At 39.7% G+C, this 24,928-nt stretch overlaps 1 protein-coding gene across 1 annotated transcript in view; it reads left to right on the forward strand.

The window, feature by feature from the left end:
- CFAP47 (cilia and flagella associated protein 47) overlaps positions 1-24,928 on the forward strand; it is an 801,982-nt gene that overhangs the window by 50,429 nt on the left and 726,625 nt on the right. Inside the window, 4 exon segments of the mRNA XM_053705439.1 lie at positions 8,859-9,013; positions 9,844-9,976; positions 14,097-14,324; positions 16,692-16,881. Of these exon segments, the coding sequence (XP_053561414.1) occupies positions 8,859-9,013; positions 9,844-9,976; positions 14,097-14,324; positions 16,692-16,881 (706 nt within the window).

Raw genomic sequence — 24,928 nt, forward strand, 5'->3', positions numbered from 1 at the left:
TTTCCATAATTTGTTTTCTCTCTCTATATATATATATATTTATATATTTCTTTTTAATGACATGGTGAGTCCACGGATCATCATCAATTACTGTTGGGAAAATCACTCCTGGCCAGCAGGAGGAGGCAAAGAGCAACCACAGCAAAGCTGTTAAATATCACTACCCTACCCACAATCCCCCAGTCATTCTCTTTGCTTGTAGTGCAAGGAGGAGGTGAAGTTTAGGTGTCTGATGAGAAGTTTTCTTCAATCAAGATTTTATCAAGATTATTTTTTTAACAGAGTAAGCTTACTCTGTTACTTTTTGGGGTCTAGCCTAGTCCACATCAGTCTCTTCAGTAGGGCAATGGTGGCTTTTGAGCACTTGAGGACTTGTGAGGTACAATCCTCTGTGTTTTCACAAGAATCTGCTGCCCTAACTAGAAAACCTGAGTAGGTTTACTCAGTTTTTCTCTCTTCACAGGTCCATGGGAGGTGCTACACCCTCTCAAACCAGGTGAGCTGTCCTGCTGCCGGACAGCATTTTCAGATAAGTGCCATTTTAATTTTCTTTTGCAAGGAGATTGCTGGCACTTGTTACAGCTAAAAGCAGTCTTATTTAATATGGGACTTTATTAAACCTTCATGTTTGGGGTGTCTTTTAGGCAATTTGGGCATTGAGACTGTGAGGTTATTGTTGGTGGCTGGTCCTAGCCCAGAGGGCCTTGTGGTTGAAGACCTGGTCTGCGGTTGTTTCATCTAAATCTAAGCTCAAGGCTATTCCTTACAAGGGTAAGAGCTTGTTTAGACCAGGTTTGGCGGAAATTATCTTAGATATTACTGGAGGGAAGTAGTGAAGGGTTGGCCCCCGATCTGGGAGTGGATTTTGTAGGGGGCAGACTCTCTCTTTTTTCCCAGGCTTCGATAAGAGATCCAGATCCCTGGGTGGTGGACATTGTCTCCCAGGGATACAAAATAGACTTCAAATCTTTTCCTCCCAGAGGCAGGTTTCTCCTCTCCAGATTATCTGTAGACCAGATAAAAAGAGAGTTGTTATTACATTGTGTCAAGGACCTTGCTGCCCTGGGGGTAATAGTTCCAGTTCCCTTTCAGGAAAGGGGTCTGGGATTTTACTCAAATCTGTTCATAGTTCCCAAAAAGGAGGGAACTTTTCGACCAATCCTAGATCTAAAATGTCTAAACAAGTTTCTCAGAGTGCCATCCTTCAAGATGGAGACTATATGCTCCATTCTTCCCTTGGTACAAGAGGGTCAGTTCATGACAACCATAGACCTAAAGGATGCATACCTTCATGTTCTTATTCACAGGGACCATCACAAGTTTCTGAGATTTGCCTTTTTGGACAATAATTTCCAGTTCATGGCCCTTCCATTTAGCCTTGCCACAGCTCCCAGAATTTTTTCAAAGGTTCTGGGAGCTCTTTTAGCTGTGTTTCAATCTCAGGGCATTGCAGTGACACCTTATCTGGATGACATTCTGGTTCAGGCGTTATCTTTTCAGCAAGCAGAATCTCATACAGAGATCTTGTTTTCTTCGATTCCACGGATGGAAGGTGAATCGGGAAAAAAGTTCTCTGGTTCCAGCTACAAGGTCGTATTTTTGGGGACCATAATAGACTCCCTGTTAATGAAGATTTTTCTGAAGGAGGTCAGAAAAAGAAAGATTTTCGACTTTTGTTTTGTCCTTTAGTCCTCTCCACGGCCGTCAGTGGCTCAATGTATGGAGGTAATCGGTCTGATGGTGGCTTTCATGGACATCATTCCATTTGCTTGGTTCCATCTCAGACCTCTGCAGTTAAGCATGCTCCGACAATGGAATGGGGACTATACGGACCTGTCTCCGTGTGTAGATCTAGATCAGGCATCAATAGACTCTCTTCCATGGTGGCTTTCTCAGGATCATCTCTCCAAGGGTACTTGCTTCCGCAGACTATGGATTGTGATTGTGACTATGGATGCCAGCCTTCTAGGTTGGGGAGCAATATGGGGCTCATTGAGATCTCAGGGATTATGGACCCAGGAGGAGTCAGTCCTGCCCATAAACATCTTGGAGCTGAGAGCAATCTTCAATGCTCTTCTGGCCTGGCCTCAGTTATCCTTAGCCCGGTTTATCAGATTCCAGTCGGACAACATAACCTCAGTGGCCTACATCAACCACCAGGGGGAAACTCTGAGTTCCTTTGCCATGACAGAGGTGCCCGAATTATTCAGTGGGTGGAGACCCACAACTGCTGTCTTTTTGCGATCCACGTCCCAGGAGTGGACAATTGGGAAGCGGATTTTCTGAGCAGACAGACTTTTCATCCCGAGGAGTGGGAACTTCATTTGGATGTGTTTTCCAGCTTGACCCTCAAGTGGGGGCAGCTGGAGTTGGAACTCTTGGCTTCTTGTCAGAATGCCAAACTTCCGAGATACGGCTCAAGGTCAAGAGATCCGCAGGCATTTATGATCGTTGCTCTTGCAGTTCCTTGGAACTTCAATCTAGCATACTTGTTTCCTCTGTTTGCTCTCCTTCCAAGAGTCATTGCTTGAATCAAGCAGGAGGGGGCGTCTGTAATTCTCATAGCAGACCTAGTGGAAATGTCATCCTTTCCACCTTGGAGACTGCCTCTTAGGAAGGACCTTCTACTTCAGGATCCCTTCCTTCATCCAAATCTTGTTTCTCTGAAGCTGACTACTTGGAGATTGAACGCTTAGTTTTATCTAAGCGTGGATTTTCAGAGTCAGTCATTAAGACCTTGATTTAGGCTGTGTAAGCCTGTGACTCACAGGATTTACCATAAGATCTGGCGTAAATACTTGTATTGGTGTGAATCCAAAGTATACTCTTGGAGTAGAGTAAGCATTCCTATGATTTTGTCCTTTCTCCAGGATGGTCTGGGGAAGGGTTTGTAGGCAAGTACTCTAAAGGTTCAGATTTCAGCATTGTCTATTTTGTTACATAAGCGCTTGGCAGATGTGCCAGACGTGCAATCGTTTTGTCAGGCCTTGGTTAGAATTCAGCCTGTGTTTAAACCTGTTACTCCTCGATGGAGTCTTAACCTTGTTCTTAAAGTTTTACAACAGGCTCCGTATGAGCCTATGCATTCTTTAGATAATAAGATGTTATCTTCAAAAGTTTTGTTCCTTGTTCCTATTTCCTCTGCTCTGAGAGTTTCGGAACTCTCTGCTTTACAGTGTGATTCCCCTTATCTTATATTTCACTCTGATAAGGTGGTTCTGCGTACTAAGTTTGGTTTCCTGCACAAGGTTGTTTCAGTCAAGAATATTAACCATGAAATCGTTGTACCTTCTGTCAGGTTAGGAAATGTCCAGAAGAAGACCCAAATGCTAGGGCGAACTTAAACAACACCCTTGCACTCTGAGTTTAATCCAGGACGTGACCCCACGACAACTTCTATAAAACATGGTACTCATTATATGGAGCAGTGTAGGTCTGAGTCCTCTGGGAAGAGAAAAGGAATTCTAGATATCAGCCGGATAGACTTCTGAATAGAGAGCTGTATTCAGGCAGTTCAGGAATAGTCCACCACAGAACCAGGAATGCAGGGGTAGACAACTTATACTCAGACAGAAGGAGGGTTAAACAAGAAACAGTTAATAATGCAGGAGTTGGTAACTTGAAATCAAGCAATAAGAAGGTTAAGCCCAGCGAAGTCAGTAATACAGAATCTGGCAACTTGTTATCAGGCAGTCTGAGGGTTAAACACAGCAAAGTCAGTAATGCAGAGTTTGACAACAGGTTATCAGGCAGTTTGAGGGTTAATGCATCAAAAGAAGAGTCTAGCTATCCTTAGTTAAAACAAAATTCTTTATTGGATCCTTTAAAACAGCAAAAAGCAAACATCGACGGTGTAGAGGGCGCAGCACTGTCTGGCTTACATGTTTCGGATCAACTCCGTAGTCATAGCCTACAGTGATGTGCCTCTCATCTGTTAAAATACCTTAAGAACAAACGTGATTGGCAGAAGATAAAAAACGCCCACCTACTCTATCCACTAAAAAAGAGTTAGTCAATATTATTCACCTGTATAGCAAGCAGTATTGTTGTTAATCCAAGCATAATTGTTTCAAATGCAGTATGAAGAATAAAAAATAATAATACTGCATATGACTGTACTGATTAGTATTAACAAAGTCACATATAATTGTCCAGTGCAATAAATGCATATAAAGTGCAGAAACAAGATTGGATAAACACCACTAAAACATATGCTGTAACTCTAGAAAATGAGAATACCTGCAATATACTAATTCTTTGGAGAACATATTCTGAACAATTGGAAAATATTGATATTTGTACAAAGTATATGATGTGGATAAAAGAAAATTAATTATGAGTATTGTATACAATCCTGCAGGGGCAAGAGTAATCAAAACGGGATATTAAACTAAATAAAATAAAAATAAATATTATTCTTATTATTATTGGTATTAATATTGAAGGGGCAGACCAATATACTGGCATACATAGGACATATATATATATCAAGGATACAATATACATCTAAAATATGTTAGTTAAATTTATATTAATGAAAGATAATCCTCCATACATGGTGTGCAGTATAATGAAGAGATTATTCCCACAGATTCATGACATCATATTTGGAATTTAGACCATTGGGTAAACGTGTGCCCATGGTAAAAATCCAATAAGCATCGCGTCTGGCGAGAAGTTGGTTAATGTCACCTCCCCTACTAGGTACCACAACCCTCTCTATACCACACTATTTAAAACCTCTAAGATCATTATCGTGATATGTACCAAAATGTTGAACAATGGGAGTGGTTGCCCTTTTAGTGGAAAAAGATGACAGATGCTCTCTAATGCGAGAATTGAGGTCACGAGAAGTGAGTCTAATATATTGGAGTTTACACTGGGTACACTCAATAAGATATATAGATGATTCTGTCCTACAGTTTATACAAGAGTTGATTTTGTATGTTTTATTGGACACCACACTGGTATATTCCTTAGTAATTTGTGTATACTCACAGGGTTTACACTTACGGAGCCCACACTTATACATGCCAATATGTTTAAGCCATGTGGCTTTCTCTTTTTGTGTTGGTCTAAGTAAAGTGGGAGAGAATATTGATCCCAAAGTGGAACTTTTCCGATAAGAGTATCTGAGCCCCCTTTGTACAATGTCAATTAATTTATCCTCAGCCCGTAGTACCTGAAAATGTTTTTTGACTATATTGCAAATTTGAGTGTACTGGGCACTATGTGTTGTCACAAAAGTGACATTATGTTGTTTGCCAGTTTCCTTAATCTTGGGAGTCAAAAGGTCTTGTCTGGATAAATTCTGAACCTGGTGCTTCGCTTTCTTGATTGCTTTTACAGGGAATTGTCTGTCCTTGAGTCTTTTATCAAGGATAATAGACTCCCTTTCAAATTCAGACTGGTCAGTACAATTCCTTTTAAGTCTGATATATTCCCCTTTGGCAATGGCAAAGGGGACATGTTTTGGATGACAACTAGTTCCCAGTAAAAGTGAATTACCAGAGATGGGTTTTCTGTATATAGACGATTTGACTTTACCATCAGTGCCAGCTACCAAATATAAATCCAGATAGTTTATGCATCTCTCCTTCAACTCAAAAGTAAATTTTAAACCCACATCGTTTTTATTAAGGGAATCAACAAAAAGTCGGGCAGTCTCAGGGTCACCAGTCCAGATGAAATCTGTGGGAATAATCTCTTCATTATACTGCACACCATGTATGGAGGATTATCTTTCATAAATATAAATTTAACTAACATATTTTAGATGTATATTGTATCCTTGATATATATATGTCCTATGTATGCCAGTATCTTGGTCTGTCCCTTCAATATTAATACCAATAATAATAAGAATAATATTTATTTTTATTTTATTTAGTTTAATATCCCGTTTTGATTACTCTGGCCCCTGCAGGATTGTATACAATACTCATAATTAATTTTCTTTTATCCACATCATATACTTTGTACAAAATAGCAATATTTTCCAATTGTTCAGAATATGTTCTCCAACGAATTAGTATATTGCAGGTATTCTCATTTTCTAGAGTTACAGCATATGTTTTAGTGGTGTTTATCCAATCTTGTTTCTGCACTTTATATGCATTTATTGCACTGGACAATTATATGTGACTTTGTTAATACTAATCAGTACAGTCATATGCAGTTTTATTATTTTTTATTCTTCATACTGCATTTGAAACAATTATGCTTGGATTAACAACAATACTGCTTGCTACACAGGTGAATAATATTGACTAACTCTTTTTTAGTGGATAGAGTAGGTGGGCGTTTTTTATCTTCTGCCAATCACGTTTGTTCTTAAGGTATTTTAACAGGTGAGAGGCACATCACTGTAGGCTATGACTACGGAGTTGATCCGAAACATGTAAGCCAGACAGTGCTGCGCCCTCTACACCGTCAATGTTTGCTTTTTGCTGTTTTAAAGGATCCAATAAAGAATTTCGTTTTAACTAAGGATAGCTGGACTCTTTTCTTTTGATGCATTAACTTTTTCCAGCAACCAGACTATCCGTTCCTGCTATCTTCAACCTAGGAGCACCTGTGCAGCTGAAAGTTTCTCCTCCCTTACCCGCATGGTGATTGGAACGTCACTATTGGTCTGTATTGCAGCCTGGTCTGTGGGTTTCCTGACCTCCCGATTGGAGGACTCTTGGTGACGTAACGCCGGATAGATCCGGTACTCGTGGCGGAGGGATTCCGAATGGAGCCGCAAAGAGTCAGCGGAGAATACGGACGCCGACGAACAGCTGGGACAAGTTGAGGCGAGTGGTTCTTACCATTAGGTCTCTTCCCATAACGGATACTTATCGTCGGAACTTTCCAGTGACAATACTAAGGGTGAAGACTTCTGGGTGAGTTGCCCGCTGAATTACAGCGTGTTATTTGGGACTTTGTAACTCTTAAGCTGCACAGGTTTTTTGTTCATTACATTTCAAGTATACATTTACATTTACGTACAATTTATGAGACTGAGTTTTTCTTTTTTGTGACAGTTTGAGGGTTAACACAGAGTAGTCAGTACTTGCAGAGTTTGGCAACAGGTTATCAGGCAGTTTGAGGGTTAACACAGAGTAGTCAGTACTTGCAGAGTGTGGCAACATGTTATCAGGCAGTTTGAGGGTTAACACAGAGTAGTCAGTACTTGCAGAGATTGGCAACAGGTTATCAGGCAGTTTGAGGGTTAACACAGCGTAGTCAGTACTTGCAGAGTTTGGCAACAGGTTATCAGACAGTTTGAGGGTTAACACAGAGTAGTCAGTACTTGCAGAGTTTGGCAACAGGTTATCAGGCAGTTTGAGGGTCAACACAGCACAGTACACCCAGGAGCCACAAAGGAACAAACAAACGGGCACTGAAGAAACCGGAAGCCCGGAATATGAAGCCTAATCCTGACGTCAGCTGAAGGGGACGGCTCAGCCAAGCTAGACGTCGCTGTGGAAACCAAGCACGCAAGGAGTACCGCCAGAGCTTCCCGGCGGCCGAGCGTGACACCTTCTTTGTGTCCTAATCCTTCCTCTCACAAAGAACGTTTGTTACATAATCTGGATGTTGTGCGAGCGCTAACATTTTATTTGCAGGCAACTAAGGACTTTCATCAATCTTCTGCATTGTTTGTTTGCTTTTCTGGGAAACGCAAGGGTTAGAAAGCTACAGCTACTTCACTTTCCCTTTGGCTGAAGAGCGTTATTCGCTTGGCATATGAGACTGCTGGACAGCAACCTCCTGAGAAAATCACAGCTCATTCCACAAGGGCTGTTTCTTCTTCCTGGGCCTTCAACAATGAAGCTTCTGTGGAACAGATTTGCAAGGCTGCAACTTGGTCATCTTTGCACACTTTTTTCCAAATTCTATAATTTCGATACTTTTGCCTCGGCTGAGGCTTCTTTTGGGAGAAAGGTTCTTCAAGCAGTGGTGCCTTCTGTTTAGGTTCCTGACTTGTCCCTCCCTTATCATCTGTGTCCTCTGGCTTGGGTGTTGGTTCCCAACAGTAATTAATGATGATCCGTGGACTCGCTGTGTCATTAAAAAGAAAACAAAATTTATGCTTACCTGATAAATGTATTTATTTCTTGACACGGTGAGTCCACAGCCCGCCCTGTATTCAGACAGTTTCTTTTTATATAAACCTGAGGCACCTCTGCCCCTTGTGTTACTTCCTTTCTCTCCTTTCCCTTAGGTCGAATGACTGGGGGATTGTGGGTAGGGGAGTGATATTTAACAGATTTGCTGTGGTGCTCTTTTTATCTCCTCCTGCTGGCCAGGAGTGATATTCCCAACATTAATTGATGATGATCCGTGGACTCACCGTGTCAAGAAAGAGATCAATTTATCAGGTAAGCATACATTTTTTATATATATATATATATATATATATATATATATATATATATATATATATATATATATATATATATTTATTTATTTTTTTTTTCAAAGGAAAGATTGCACTCATAGGACTTTTTAACAAATACTTAATAGACTTTAATGCAACGTTTTCGGGGATATTATCCCCGAAAACGTTCCATTAAAGTATATTAAGTATTTGTTAAAAAGTCCTGTGAGTGCAATCTTTCCTTTGAATATTGCATTGCATTGTTGCACCCAGGCAGGTGACTATTGGTGGGTCGGGCTACAGATTGGTTACATATATATATATATTTACATCATATGTTCCTTTAAGGAAGTATAATATTTATTAGGGTTTGTTTGTTTTCCACTACCAGAACTTAAATGTATTTTTGTTTTCTGGCAAAATATTTGAAAGGATAATTTTGATCACACATATTTTATAAAACAACATATTTTCTTTTTCTTTTTTATAGGGTACAGATTTGAGGAAAAGCACAGATGCTGCTTTGCATAGCTTGAATTTCAGGAAAATGGAAATGAATATCACTACCATAATTTCCTGCTTGCCCAATCAAGGACGTTTACCTCCTTTTCAGAAAACAAAGGTTACTTTATGCTTCAGTCCACAGTGAGTTAAATATGTGTATATGTATTGAATAGTCCGGTAGAACTAAACTGTAAATGCGCATTAAAGATAGATAGATAGATAGATAGATAGATGGACAGACAGATAGATAATAGTTACATAGATAGATAGATTAGATAGATAGGTAGATGACAGTTACATAGTTAGATAGGGAGATGATAGTTACATAGTTAGATAGGGAGATGATAGTTACATAGTTAGATAGGTAGATGATAGTGACATAGCTAGATAGATAGATTAGATAGATAGATAGATAGATAGATAGATAGTTACATAGATAGATAGATACCCCTTGATCCATGACATTTTAGTTTTTTTGTTTTTAGTTAAACTAGACCAATTAGGGCAAAATGTTTATCATAAGTACATAACATATGTGAAAAAACTCACATAATTAAATGTAACAGAAGGGATGCGTGTTTAGAGTATACAGTGCAACTCATACCATGCACCATATTATCACAGGTAATACATATTATCTTTGACAAATTGATCTTTTTAACCTAGAATATTAATATATAGATATGCATTTATGTCATCTCTCAAACTATGCATAATAACTGTCTCAGTTGTTATTCCATACTGTCCCATCAGCAGCAATTGGGAATATGGAAGTAGAAATGTATAATTTTTATATATCTAAATGTAACAAATGGGGAAAAAATTATATTATATATATATATATATATATATATATATATATATATATATATATATATATATATATATATATTATATATTATACCTTTATTAAGATGTAGTAAAATGGATTGGGAGCTTTTTTCTTACAAATATACTAAATATTTTAACAGGGAAGATGAAAGCAATGTATCCAAGATTCCATCTCAAAAGGACTATGCTTTATTTATAAGATTTGAGCCTGTAGGAAGTAAAGATGGATTCCTCCTTGCTGACCCCATCACTGATTTCAAAGGTAAGGATATGGTGAGGAATTATTTATAATTTATATCATGTGTTTGCTTTGTTTCAAATCGATTATATATTTTATAAAATATGTTTTTAAGAATTGTTTTAACCCCTTAAGGACCAGCGACGTACCCTGTATGTCGCTGGCCTTTTTTTGGGACGTGATTATTTTATAGCGCGGTCTTGCCACCAGTGTTGAGACTGCTCTATTCCACAAAGCCTGCTGGAGGGAGGGCATTAATAGCGTTTTCTGGCTAGACTTGTGCTATTATGTCCTGAAAAAACCCTTAACGACTAGTGACATACAGGGTACATTGTGGTCATTAAGGGGTTAAGATTTCTTCTTTATCTTAATTTAATGATGCAAAAGATTCAATTTTTGCTAATCTTTGTTTCCAAAATGTTTTTTTTTTTCTTTATTGAGTTTTCAGAAACAATTTCATTGGTGTAATATGCACATTTATTTTTATAATAAGTTCTATAACACTCATTTGTTGGAATTTGAAGTGTCAAGAGATCTAGGAGAAGCAACAAGCAAAATGTTTTGGAGCAGACAAGTAAAATAAATCAGAAGTTTAAAGCAGCAGTTAACATTTTCAGATTGTAATAAAATGTTTAATTATGCATAGTAAAAATAAAAACACATTATTATTTCCCCCCCTTTTTGCATAATTATGGGTTTTTCTAATTATGGGCTAGATTACGAGTGGAGCGGTAGTTTGCGATCACGCTCAAGTGTTAAAAGTATCTTGTTTCCCCTCAGAGATTTGCACTTGTATTAAAAGTTGAAAGTAAAAATTTTGTACTCTCGAGTTCATAACACGGTAACAAAAAGACTTTGGGAAGTCGAGAAACGCAAAATCCCATTACCGCATAGACTTCAATGGAGATGAAAAAGTTAGAAAAAATCAAACCCCACAATTTGCACAAATATTGCATATTTCATAATCCAGTGTTCATAGCAGAATATGTTCTATTTAATCTTAAATATTTAAATATATATCTGATTGATTGCTGCACAAATATATATCTATACTGATATATACATGATTATATATAGGTATATATATATATATATATATATATATATATATATATATATATATATATATATAGGGATATCTATTTTAAAAGTACTTATAACATATTCTGCTATGTGCAGAACGTTCGAATGTGAAATATTTACAGTAAATACATAGTTAAAACCTTTATTAAAAATTAATATTGCGTGAATATGTTTTTTCATGCTTTTCATCTAATAAAGGGACATGAAACCCAAATTTTTTCTTTCATGATTTAGAAAGAGCATACAATTTTGCAACTTTCTAATGTACTTCTATTATCTAATTTGCTTAATTCTCTTGATATCCTTTGCTGAAAAGCATATCTAGATAGGCTCAGTGACTGCTGATTGGTGGCTGCACATAGATGCCTCATGTGATTGGCTTACCCATGTGTATTGCTATTTCTTCAACAAAGGATATCTAAAGAATGAAGCATATTAGATAATAGAAGTAAATTGTGATGTTGTTTTAAATTGTATTCTCTATCTGAAACATGAAATAAATATTTAGGGTTTAATGTCCCTTTAACTGCAAAGGGCTTCGATGCAGTTATATATATATATATGTCTATATATGTATAGATTTGTATTTGTGTGTTTATATGTGTAAATATGTCTGTAAATACATATATACACATATAAATACATAAATACATATATACACATATAAATACATAAATACATATATAAACATATAAATACATAAATACATATATACACATATAAATACATAAATACATATATACACATATAAATACATAAATACATATATAAACATATAAATACATAAATACATATATACACATATAAATACATAAATACATATATACACATATAAATACATAAATACATATATACACATATAAATACATAAACACATATATAAACATATAAATACATAAATACATATATACACATATATATATATATATATATATATATCTATCTATCTATCTATCTATCTATCTATCTATCTATATATATATATATATATATATATACATATTTAGACATGTATATGTATGTATCTCTATGTTAAAGCCCTTTGCAATCCTTTTGCTGAAACCTCATATCTTTGAGCCTGTATAACTTTTTTATGTAAATGTTTTTTTCAATAATTGTTATTAGACAGTCTTATTATGAGTGTAACTGTACTTTTAAATGTGTTTTTGATGTGTTTTGTCACACTTTTTATCGAGCATAACAGTTAACCATTGCTCTAAGATAACAGTAATCATTCTAGTGTAAATCACCATTGCCCTCACACATTCACACTTACTTTCAACTTGTAATACGAGCAGATTTTAACTTGTGCGCAAATGGCCACAAACCCCTGATATTGCTTGCGCACAAACGTTAGCGCGCCACTCGTAATGTAGCCCTATGAGAGTTGGAAATACATAATACATACTTTTTAAGGCTAACCGTGGTACATATATGTCATTTATTGGCCTCAGCAGGGAGGATTACATAAAGCACTGAAAAACAATGCAGGTTTTGCTAACACAATAACAATGGCTAGCTTTTTCTCCTTAATTAACAATAACAAGTTCTGATTGGCTCCTCCTAATGAAGTTTGGTTATTGAAAAACAGTTAAAGCAAACAATGTGTTAATTTTTTCCAAAATGTTTACAATTGGCTGACATGTTATTCTATATTAAGACAAAGAAATGTCTTGTTATTACAAGAATTTTGTGTCCCTTTAGTAAAACATAGTAAGTAGAATATAATACAAATTGAGGATACAAAGCTGAAGCTAACAGTGATGCCAGTGTTAGGTGGAAAGAGAGATAAGAAAAACAGATAGATATGCCATCTATGAATAAGATATAGGGCATAAAGTAGATGTCTACTTAAAAAAAAAAAAAAAAACAATAAATGGGCATATGGTCACAAACTAGTCAAAATGCAAGAAGTTAGCTCTGGAGTGGAGAAAATATTGGCTTAGATCATAACAGAAGAAATGTCTCTAGAATAAAAATAAAATAAAATAATCAATGCAAAACAAAGTATTTAAGTTACCAGATAGGCCCTATAGAGTGCTAACAGGTAGCGCAATGTATGAGGTTATCATTTGTTTAATACCAAGAGAACATGCAGTGAGGTAGGAATGAATCCAGTCAAGAGGGAAAAAATACATCAGTCCCAGTGCCAAAGAAGGCAAAGAGAAGAATGGGTGGATATGGGGAGTCAAATGAGACATTATTATTAGATGAAGGCACTGAGGCAGGAATTAGACTGGAATAATGTGTTTGTATATAACATTGGAAGGATAGGAGTAGACCCTGTGTAGTAGGAGTTTAAGGATGAGGTAGATGGTCAGTATCTGAAAACACTTAATGGATCAAGAAACAGTTTCTTTATAATGGTCTCAAACTATCCTTAAATATTGATAAACCCCCAGCACTTTAAATAGGTTAATGACACCCACAGAGAAGCCTTACTAGCATAAAAACAGTGCAAAAAAGCTTAAGTGAATATGATATTTATTTTTATAACATTAAAGAAAATATGAGAACAATGGTTTTAAGGTTGTGTGTTTATATAAAATAGAAACTTATTTTCAATTTTAATGTGTAAACCCTTGTAATTTGATTTTTAATAATGAAGGAGGGTAGAATGTGGGCTAGTAAGGAACAAGCATGAAACTGGTGAAGAACTGGACAAGATATGGTGCTCAGGCTTAAGGTTTGTATTATAGATTTGGGTTATGATACAGAGCAAAGCTAGAGTTGGAGGTTCGTGTAGAATTATTGGAGTTAATTGTATTAGTAAATTGGAACAGACATAAGGTTAGTAATATAGTGAAGAAAATATATAGGTAGTAATCAATGGAGATTTAAAAACTGTGGAAACTATAATTTGTGAATTCTTCAAAGACGATGGAGAAAGGACCAAGCAGTATTGACAGGGCTGATGTAACAGCTCTTTTTCTGAAACAATTTATTTTCTATAATATGCACATTTTTTTTCTATCAAAGTGTACATTTTTATTTGTTTAGCATTTATATTAAAATAGATGTTTTGGTCCACAAGCAAATGATTTTGTTTATTTATGTTTTCAAACAGAAAAGAAAAAACATGTGGAATTAGGGGTAATAGGATCGGGTCACCCAGTTGCACTGACGCTGAATCCTGGACCAGTGTACAATTTTAAGGAATGCCTGATTGGGGAACAAAATACTATTTCCTGTTCACTTAACAATGAGTCTGAGTTTCTTCCTGTGACTTTCAGCTTCCAAAAGTTACCTCACTTTAACATCTCTCCAGCTAAAGGAAAAATCATGCCAGGACATTCTCAGGTGAATTTGATTGCAACTATACTTAGGGATAAATTTATTAAAGGGACAGTAAACTTAAAAAATTATGTTATATAATTCTGAACATAGTGAATCATTATAGAACATTATCTTAGTGACAGCTTTCAAAATCAAAGGATTTTAAAGATTTTAGCTGTCAAAGTTGGACTTACCTGTTCTCCTCTCTGATTAGGTCTTCTTTTTTAAAAAGTGCTTAGTCTAATCACAGCGTGCCCGATCGCGCTAATAAACTGAATGTAGCGCATTCCCACTACCAGAACAGAGCGGTAGTGTGCTACATTCAGTTCAATAGCGCGATCGGACATGCTGTGATTAGAACAGGTAAGTAAAACTTTGACAGCTAAAATCTCTAAAATCCTTTGATTTTGAAAGCTGTCTCTAAGATAATGTTATATAATTCTGCACTCTGCAGAATTATATAACATTATTTTTTAAGTTTACTGTCCCTTTAAGCTGCATTTGCAAGTTTTGAGTTTATGCATAGATTTCAGCCACATATTTAGAAAACAGAAACTGCTTCTTTTGCCTGTCTGCAGCCTCAGAAGTGGCAACATCAATCACACTGACACACACTCATTCAAGGTGATTGACTCGCCCTGCTCTAGTGAAATTGGTTACGTGAGGGCAGGGATTCGGCATTATACAAAAAAGCTCTTGTTCAAGTTAAAATTTGCCATACAATGCAGCATCCCAAATGGTGATTGCAGGTGGATAAGTTATCTACTTGTGAAAAAGCCACCCCTAATATAATTGTACAATTGGGTATACAGTATATGAGCTGTAATTATGATGACAAATATTTTTACTATTAAAATTTGGAGGCACTTCACTAGCTCTCTCGTGCAACTGAAACACTGTACAGAGTATCCTTTCCTTTAATGCTTTTTTCTTCCCATCAAGTAAACTAGCACAACATGCTAAAATGATCATATAAACAATATTCAGACTAGTAATAAAAGGGTCAACATTATGTAATGACTCACATGACTTATGGAAAAGAGAATGTTCTCTACATTTACCCCACATTCTTCTACATAGCTGTATCAGTTTGATATGATTTCAAACTTTTTATTATCTTCACCCTTCACCAATGTGATCAATTGGTATTTATGTAATTCAAAGGAACATTACAACTTATTTTCCATAAAAAAGGGTAGAATAATTCAGTTTTTTTCTATTTTGGAACTAAAAGTGAGTGCACAACTAGCCTCTGGGATGGAATCATATTGGTGCACTCTAAGACTATCCCTGTATTGTCACCTTACATGTCTGAGAACACATTAAAATGTGTTATTTTTTTAACCTCCAGTGATCTTGACTTATTTTGCTTGTATTGCATGTTATTATCCACCAAAAGCGTTGCCCATATTAACCAGAGAGCGTTCTGTTTCTAGGGTTCTGTTTACAAATTTACACTTTCTGTTACTTTATCAATTAAAATATCTTTTAAAATGTTGTTTAAAATGTCTGCACCAGTTGTATAGTAGTTCCATACTGCTTATTTTCCATCCTGTATCTCACTTTATTTTTTTATATTTTAATGATCCATTTTAGTAGCTTAATGGGATCTAAGATGCAATAGGAAAATTCTCTAATGGTTAGAGCATTTTTCTTTTGTAATGTTGCTTGCCTATACCTTTGTGTGCTTAAAGGGATACTAAGGAATGTAAGCCACCAATCAGCAAGTGCTACCAAGGGTCTGAACCAAAAATGGGCCTGCTCCTTAGCTTAGATTCCTGAATTTTCAAATAAAGATAGCTAGAAAATGAAGAAGAATTGATAATAGGAGTAAATTAGAAAAGTTCCTTAAAATTGAATGCTCTATCTGAATCAACCAAAAAAATGGGTTTAGTATCTCTTTAACCCCCTTTGCTTCCTCAGCTCCCCCTTGAGCTGAACATGGTCAGTAAGCCAGGAGAGATATATGAGTCTAGCTGCCAATCCCCAGTTATATTCAGTGTGCAGACCATTGCAGCTTAGGAGCTGACTTTTATAATGTTATTGCAATAATAAAATGCTCTAACGCATTGCAACTTTCTGTCCCTTTAATTTTCTCAAGTCATCACTTGTGCACATATCATGAAGAATAATGTAAGATTTACAGCTATGCTTTGAAAGTACTTTTTACTGTAAATGATCGTTTTCCAAGCTTATGAGCATGCAATGAATTATAGTTAATACTACCTCTATCTTTTAGAAAAGAAACTGCTTTGTCTGTTTGAAGCTAAAATGCCTAAAATGGAAACATTTTTGTTAAAAGCAATTCATAGTAGAAATAAAACAGCAATACATCATTTATGTGACATATTTTTCTTCACATTTCATTGCTGTACCTATTTGTTTTTCCAGGAGGTGTTGTTTACATTTGCACCGCATCAAGTTGGAACCTTTAAAGTGAACCATATGATAGATATTTTAGGTCACACCACAGAAGATAATTCACCGCCTTTAAAAGTAAAAGCATTTCAACAAAAAATACTTACTTTTACTGGTAGCTGCAAATCTGTACCCAAGAAGATTGTGATGAAAATTAATCCAGGTATGTCAAGTATTTACATTTTAGACATCATACTCGATAGGTGGAATTACATGAATATCATGATTTTGAATTGCAAGAATTTTTTTATATATTGTTATAATATCAAATTGGGGATTAGCAGGTTTGGGAGTAGTTTACTGGATCATTTATTTACAGAAAGGATTGTCGATTCATGGAATGGACTTCCAGTAGAGGTGGTAAAGACAAAAGGCTTAATTTAAGGCTAGATTACGAGTGGACTGCTATTTTGCACTTCCACTCATGCGTTAACTTCGCTAGAAGGAGGCTTTTTGCGCAGCTCGGGTTGCGCTTGTATGACACACACATTCGGCACTCTTCTTGTGAATCAATAACCAAACATGACAAAGTTTTGGGTACAAAAGGCCGCAGCCCGCATTTATTAAACAAACAAGTGTTTACAAATAACACAACCACCTAACCAATGTGGTTACAAAAACTCTGGGGTGCTGTCCATCATCCACCACACGTGCCTTCCACTGGCTGTTGCCAGGCACGCCCCCTTTTCTTAAACTCTCCCCATCGTCCGATGAGGTACCATTACCACATAAAACTCGCCTGATAAGGCCAGCACCCGCCTTTAGCTGCGACTTCCAAATTCTTAAAACAGGGAGGGAGGGAGGGAGCTTTTCCCGCTTCACAAGGGAAATGATGCTGGCTTCCGCCTCACAACCCTCAATATTTATACTCGCTCCTGCTCCTTAGAATTCTGCCTAGCAACCCACTGCTATTGGCCTGTAGTGTGGTCACATGCCCCTGCTCTCAATTCATTCCTTCCGGGGCTTCTTTGACACACACATTCGGCACTCTTCTTGTGAATCAATAACCAAACATGACAAAGTTTTGGGTACAAAAGGCCGCAGCCCGCATTTATTAAACAAACAAGTGTTTACAAATAACACAACCACCTAACCAATGTGGTTACAAAAACTCTGGGGTGCTTTCCATCATCCACCACACGTGCCTTCCACTGGCTGTTGCCAGGCACGCCCCCTTTTCTTAAACTCTCCCCATCGTCCGATGAGGTACCATTACCACATAAAACTCGCCTGATAAGGCCAGCACCCGCCACAGACCGACCTACCGTCGGACACCGCCCAACCGGGCTAAGGCCTTCTGTACCCCTTCTTTTAGGTTAAAATTAAATAAGTGCAACCCCACTTCATTGAGATGCACCCCATCCTTAATAAAAAAAGCATCTGCCTGATTCCCCTTCGAATTCAACATGGCGAATGCCAAAACCCCCCAACTGAGCAACAAAACCTGATAGAGTCCTGTTAACCTTTCTCCTGGATAAATCCAGCCTCCTGACATCCCAAGCTGAGCGCCATTCCAACCTTGTCTCAATTTCTGACCACACAATTAACACCTTTGGGAACAAAACCTTCAACCTACGCATGCCACCCTTCAACTGGTCAATCAAATCTTTTTGAGCCATAAACCCTAAGTCATTTCCTCCAGCGTGTAACACCAAAATGTCAGGAGGCTTGTACAGCCTGGCAAACTTACTCACTGTACTCACTACCCCTTCCCATTTGAGACCTCTTACCCCAAACCACTTTACCCCAACCTGTTCCCGAGGAAGGCCCAACTGGATTCCCCCTTCCTTTGTTGCTGCAGCTTTTCTCGCCCAGTAAATGAAAGAATGTCCAACTATCCAACACTGAACTGGACCTGTTAAGAAAAACAAAACTATACTATCATGTTAGGACGAACATAACGCTTAAAACACCCCGACTTCCACCTTCCCACCTTTTTCACAACTTCCTCACTCAAACCCAATTCATGCGCCTCAGTTGCCGCGCCTATTCTAAACGAATGGCAACCAAAATCTTTAGGGTCCACCCCAGCCACGGACAAAGCCCTTTTAAGTACCGCCCCAAACTGATATTTTGACAATGCTCCTCCATCCTCGTGCCTCAAAAGAGGGCCCTCACCACAAGGCCTGATCCTAAGATAATCCACCAGAGAACCTACCGGGCAACAAACACCCCCGATAGCAAATAACTTGATTAAGCGGCCCATACCCTCCTGATCTGTCTTAGATTTTCTAAGCCAAATGGACACTTCCTCCCTTGATATCACCACATCACCAAACCCGATACCGCCATTGTCCTTTCTATTAGCCCCAACCAATTCCAACACTCTAAAAGCCCCGAAAAAGGCTAAAACAAAAGCCACCCGGAACAAATAATACTCAAACTTAGAATTGCACACCACCTCCAAAGCCCCAACTACCTTTAATAGTAAACTAAATACAAGTGGACGTCTTTTGTCCCCCCTAGCTCCACATCTACAAACACCTCTAACCGCCAATTTTACCCAAAACTCCTTTGTTAAATCAACCCATCCCATCAGCTTAAACAGAAAGGCTAACGCCGCCACCTGATGATTCACCATGGATTTTGACATCTTCGCCTCTTTCCATTCCTGCACCCAATCAACCAAGTACCACACCCAATCCTCTTTTGATAGCCTGATTCCATCCCTGTGCAGCCTACAAAACCACCGTTTCCATACTGGCACGTAAGCTCTTAACGTAATCTGGGCTAAAGCCCCTCTCGCCAATTTCAATCCTTTAAGAAGTCTATCTGCCACAAAGCCCTTGGGCATTCTTCCCCATCCAACTTCGCCTCCGGGGCTGCTTCCCGAAACTTCTGCCACTGCAACCGGGAAAGAGAGTCAGCAATCACATTTTGCTTCCCGGGTACATGCACCGCCCTAAAAAACACATTCCCCCTCAAGCATTCCAGGACAAACACTCGGAGAAGCCGAATCACCGGCCTCGACTTCGCTGACAACTTATTAATCGCAAATACCACTCCCAGATTGTCAGAGTGGAAAGTCACCTTCCTATCCCTCAGCTCACCATTCCAAACCATAACAGCCACCACCAACGGAAACAATTCTAGAAACACCAAGTTCTTGGTTAAACCTTGTTCCTTCCATTCCTCAGGCCATGTATCCACGCACCATCTGCCATCAAAATATGCCCCAAAGCCATGTGCTCCTGAAGCATCTGTGTATAGGTGCAACATCTCATCCGATACCGGCCCCTCCTGATTGAGCGACCGCCCATTGAACTCTTCCAGAAAAATCAACCACACTCTAAGATCCTCCTTCAACTCCTTTGAAAGCCGGATCCTGTGGTGTGGTTCCTTCACCCCAACCGTAGCCAATGCCAGGCGCCTTCCAAAAACCCTTCCAACTGGGATCACACGACAAGCAAAATTAAGCTTGCCCAGTAGCGATTGCACTTCTCGCAACGACACTTTCCCCTTCCCAAGCATCTCAGTTATGACCTTTCTCAGATCTACCACCTTATCCCAAGGTAACGAGCACTCCATCAATACTGAGTCAATCTGGATCCCCAGAAAACTCAACTTAGTCACCGGCCCTTCCGTCTTTCCTGGTGCAATCGGAATCCCGAATTGCTCAGCCACTTCAACAAATGTTTTCAACAACATTTCACAAACTCCAGAACCAGCTTCCCCCACAAACAGGTAATCATCCAAATAATGGACCATCGATGACCTGCCCGCCTTTTTCTTCACCACCCATTCCACAAATGTACTAAATTTTTCAAAGTACGCACAGGATATGGAGCATCCCATGGGTAAACACAGATCAACAAAAAATTCCCCTTGAAATTGGCAACCCAATAAATGATGACACACCGGATGGACTGGTAAAAGCCGAAAGGCTGCCTCCACATCCACCTTTGCCAACAATGCTCCAATCCCCGCTCTCCTGACCACACTCACCGCCTTATCAAATGAAGCATAACGTACTGCCGTCAAAGACGGGTCAATCCCGTCGTTAACAGACGCGCCCTTAGGATGAGACAGGTGGTGAATCATTCTAAATTGTCCCTCCGTCTTCTTTGGGACCACCCCAAGTGGGGACACCCTCAAATTCGGGAATGGAGGGTCCTTGAAGGGGCCCGCCATTCTCCCCAGTGCCACCTCCTTTTCCAACTTAACTTGAACCACCTCTGGGAATTGCTCAGCCGATTTTAAATTCCCAGGAACTCCCGAACCCTTTGAACCCTCGAACGGGATACGAAATCCGGAACTGAATCCCGTCAGTAACAGCTCCGCATCCCCCGCTCTACCCTTTGTCTTACCGTATTGGCTTAGCCACGGGGCCATCTCTCTTACCCTCACCGGGGTCCGAGCCCGTAACAGCACCCTCACCTCCTTTACCATTCCCCTTTCCTTTTCGGAAACATTTTGCCCCAGAGTGCGCACCTCCGCATCCTGAGCACTCGTGCTTGTATTTGCACACCCCTCCAAACCTACACACCCCTTCATTAAACTGGAAGCAGAGGCCTTTTTTAATTGCCACCGATGTGGCCCCCACTGTCGTTCCACTAGCCCCCGTTCCTCCACTCCGAAAGGACTGCCCCCTCAAAGGAGTCATTAACTCCAGCCACACCCCCATCTCTGTCGTCCCACCGCATCTCTGGTCCTACCGCCAGCCTCTGGCGGAACTGTTCATCGTACCGCCACCAGGCAAGACCCCCATATGTCCTCTGAGCACCTGATATTTCATCAAAATAGCAAAACATAGTCGAGCTCTGCTCGGGGAATTTCTCCCCGATCACGCTGGCTAATATGCAAAAAGCCCTCGTCCAGTTTGAAAAAGTTTTAGGTAATTTCCTCCACTTTTTCTTTCTCTCCTCCTCTTCCTTTTTGCCCTGCTCCCCTTTTGGATCTTCCTTTAACTCAATAAAGTGGTCCAACGGCAACAATGAAAAGATCTCTACAAACTCTCGTTTCCATATCTTTTCTTTAACCTCTTTACTCAGATGGATCCCAAGTGGTCCAATCGAGCACAAGCAAGGCCTACGCAAGGCTTGATCTGCCACAATTAACACTTCACCGCTTGTAACCGGCACCGACCCTCCTTTTTCTACCCCACTCCCCAAAGGGGTTCCAACCACCGGTACACTACCCTCCTTCACTGCCGGTACCCATGCTCCCGCTACTGTTCCTACATCACCCCCAACTTTCCTTTTGTCTTCTAATTGAGCCACCAGCTCCTTCAGACCTTTCATCACCGTCTCATACACTCCCCCCGACTCTTCTTTTTCCTTCCCCCCCTGCAGGGAACCCGCCGTCTCACCTGGCGGCCTTGACTCAGGCTCCTGCACCACTATTGTATCCTCTCTTCTCCTTTCCGCCCTGTCACCTGCAGATCTTCTCCCCCTATCATCAATGTTATAAGACATAGAGCTTTCCCTCCTACGTGTGTGTTCTCGATCTCTATCCCGCCTGTCCCATGTGGGGGACGTATGCCTTTCCCGCTCCCTGTAGTCTATCCTTGGCGTCCGAGATCTCTCCCTCCGCCGTGTCCCTCTGCTCCTGCTCCTGTCCCTTCTGCTCTGACCACCTGAACCTCCACCTGATCTCTGTGGAGAATGATTAACATGATGTCTCTGCCTCCTAGTGTCTTCCTTCTCTCTTCCCCTGCCCCTCTCTCGTTCTTCCCTCATTCCCCCAATTTGTCCTTCACTCTGAGTTACGTGTCCCCCCCCAGGCACCAGAGAATTGAGCAGCTGCATTAAAGTAGCCATCTCTCCTACCTGTGCCGAACTCTCCGGTTCCGTCTGCTGTCCCAATTGCAATTCTTCACCAGCGAAGTCACTGTAAGATTCGTTCATCCACAGGACGTCCTCCTCCAGCTCCTGTAATGAAGACTGCACCGCAGGCAACCCCGGCCTTTCCACCGGGACGCCGTCCGACTCCTCCGGTTCTGAAACACAATCATTAACTTCCAAATTATTCCTTTTCTCAGTCCTTTTACCCCCACTCCTGTTCTCCCTGCCCCTCTCTGTCTCTGTACCCGTATTCTCCTCATCCCCCCTACCCCCTGTAACCCTATCCCTTTCCCTTATATCCTGTACCAAAACCTCAACGGCCTCTCCAATCCCACTTGATATCCCTCCTGCACTATGCCTGCCGTCCCTATTCGCCTCAGCTCCCCTTTCTCCACCTACCTCTTTTCCCTTTTTTCCTCTCGCCTTAGCTTGCCCCTTCCCAAAACCTCCTCTTCCCCTACCCAAACAACGTCCACTATTCTCCCTCATGTTCCCTCCAATTCCTCCGCTGCCACTCGCAGCACCTACAGTTACCTTATCCCTCCTCTCACTGCTCCTTAAGTTTACACCTGTTCCTCCAACGCCCCTACCGCTTCTCTCATTCCCACTCATCCCCTCCCCCCTTCTCCTTCTATCCACACTAGCTCCCTCAAAGCCCGAGCCATCCCCTCCCTTCTCAGCCCCCTGTTTACTTATACCGCTCCTGGCGACTGCCACCTCACCCTCCCTGCTCCCCGCACAAACCTCATGTGTCACCATTACTCCCCCCTCCACGCTGCCTACGCTCGTCCCCAGCAACCTAGGCCTCAGTGTTCCCCTCCTACTCCCTGCTGACACTGGAGATGTACGCAGCTCCTCCATAGCCCTTCTCTTGCCTCCCGACTTTCCGCTAACCTCACCCCTGGCCGTATCAGGCCTCCCTTGACCCAAAGCTCCCCTCCTGTCATCCGGACTAAGCCGCACCGGCGGCTTCGTCCGCCTCACCGGCCGACCGCACCGCTCCTGACCTGATGTTCCTGCTGGCTCGACTTTCAACGACCCTGCACCGGAACCGCTGTCCTCTGAAAAGAGCCTCTGCTGGAGCCAGGTAACACCTTTTTCCGCTACCAAGGTTTTTACCTGTTCCAGCAAAAGGCTCACGCTCTCCATTCTGCCTGTCAGCTTTTCCCGCTTCACAAGGGAAATGATGCTGGCTTCCGCCTCACAACCCTCAATATTTATACTCGCTCCTGCTCCTTAGAATTCTGCCTAGCAACCCACTGCTATTGGCCTGTAGTGTGGTCACATGCCCCTGCTCTCAATTCATTCCTTCCGGGGCTTCTTTTATAAATTGAAAGTAGCAAAAGAAAAAAAAAAAACCCCACACAAAAAGTTAAACTTTGAAAATTGCAACTGCGTTAAGGTATTCTCCCATAGACTTAAATGGAGCACGCAAGCTTGAAAAAAAACTAACACCCATACTCACGTGCTTACCCGATCGCGTTTATTCAAGATCGCTAAACCCGACATGAAATATGAATATTTAACTTTCCAATGTTCTTCACATAACAGAATATGTTCTAATTATTCATAAATATATATTTCTACATATATCTGATGGCATTTTAGTACAATATATATCTATACCTATATATATCTATTTACAAATACATAGAACATATTCCCCTATGTGCAAAACATTTTATGCATATACATTATAACACTTCATTAAATATTAATATTGTATAAATATGATTTTACATGTTTTTATCTACTTGGCTGCAAAGGGCTCACATGCTCTTATATATAAATATGTCTATATATGTATTTATGTGTTAGTACGTGTATATATGTCTATCAATACATAAATACACATATAAATACATAAATACATATGTATATACGTAATCTATCTATCTATCTATCTATCTATCTATCTATCTATCTATCATCTATCTATCAATCACCTGAGACCACATATTTTTGAGCCCTTTTATGCAATATTTATTTTTAATAGTTTAGTAGATGGTGTTATTATTAGTGTAACTGTACTTTTAGATGTATTTTGTGACACTTATTATCAGAGAGTAGCAGTTACTAGAGTTTTGAGGTCGAGCTATCCTGACGCGCGCTAAATTAATTTTTGCTCAAATTATCGTGTTTACTTTCAACTTATAACTGCATAACTGTTAGCGTGCCACTGGTAATTTGGCACTTAATAAGGAGAGTTAGACAAGGTTCCCAACCAGTCAATCTTCTCTGCCCACATGCAGGCTAGCAACTGGTGGCATCCACCGACCACAATTATTGCACAAATATTTACATGTGCAGGGTTTATCTATCACCTCAGATAAATCAGACTTGGGTGATTTAAAGGAACAGTCTACAATATAATTTTTATTGTTTTAAAAATAGATAATCCCTTTATTACCCATTACCCAGTTTTGC

This window comes from Bombina bombina, chromosome 3, assembly GCF_027579735.1.
Source record: "Bombina bombina isolate aBomBom1 chromosome 3, aBomBom1.pri, whole genome shotgun sequence".
Classification (NCBI taxonomy): domain Eukaryota; kingdom Metazoa; phylum Chordata; class Amphibia; order Anura; family Bombinatoridae; genus Bombina; species Bombina bombina.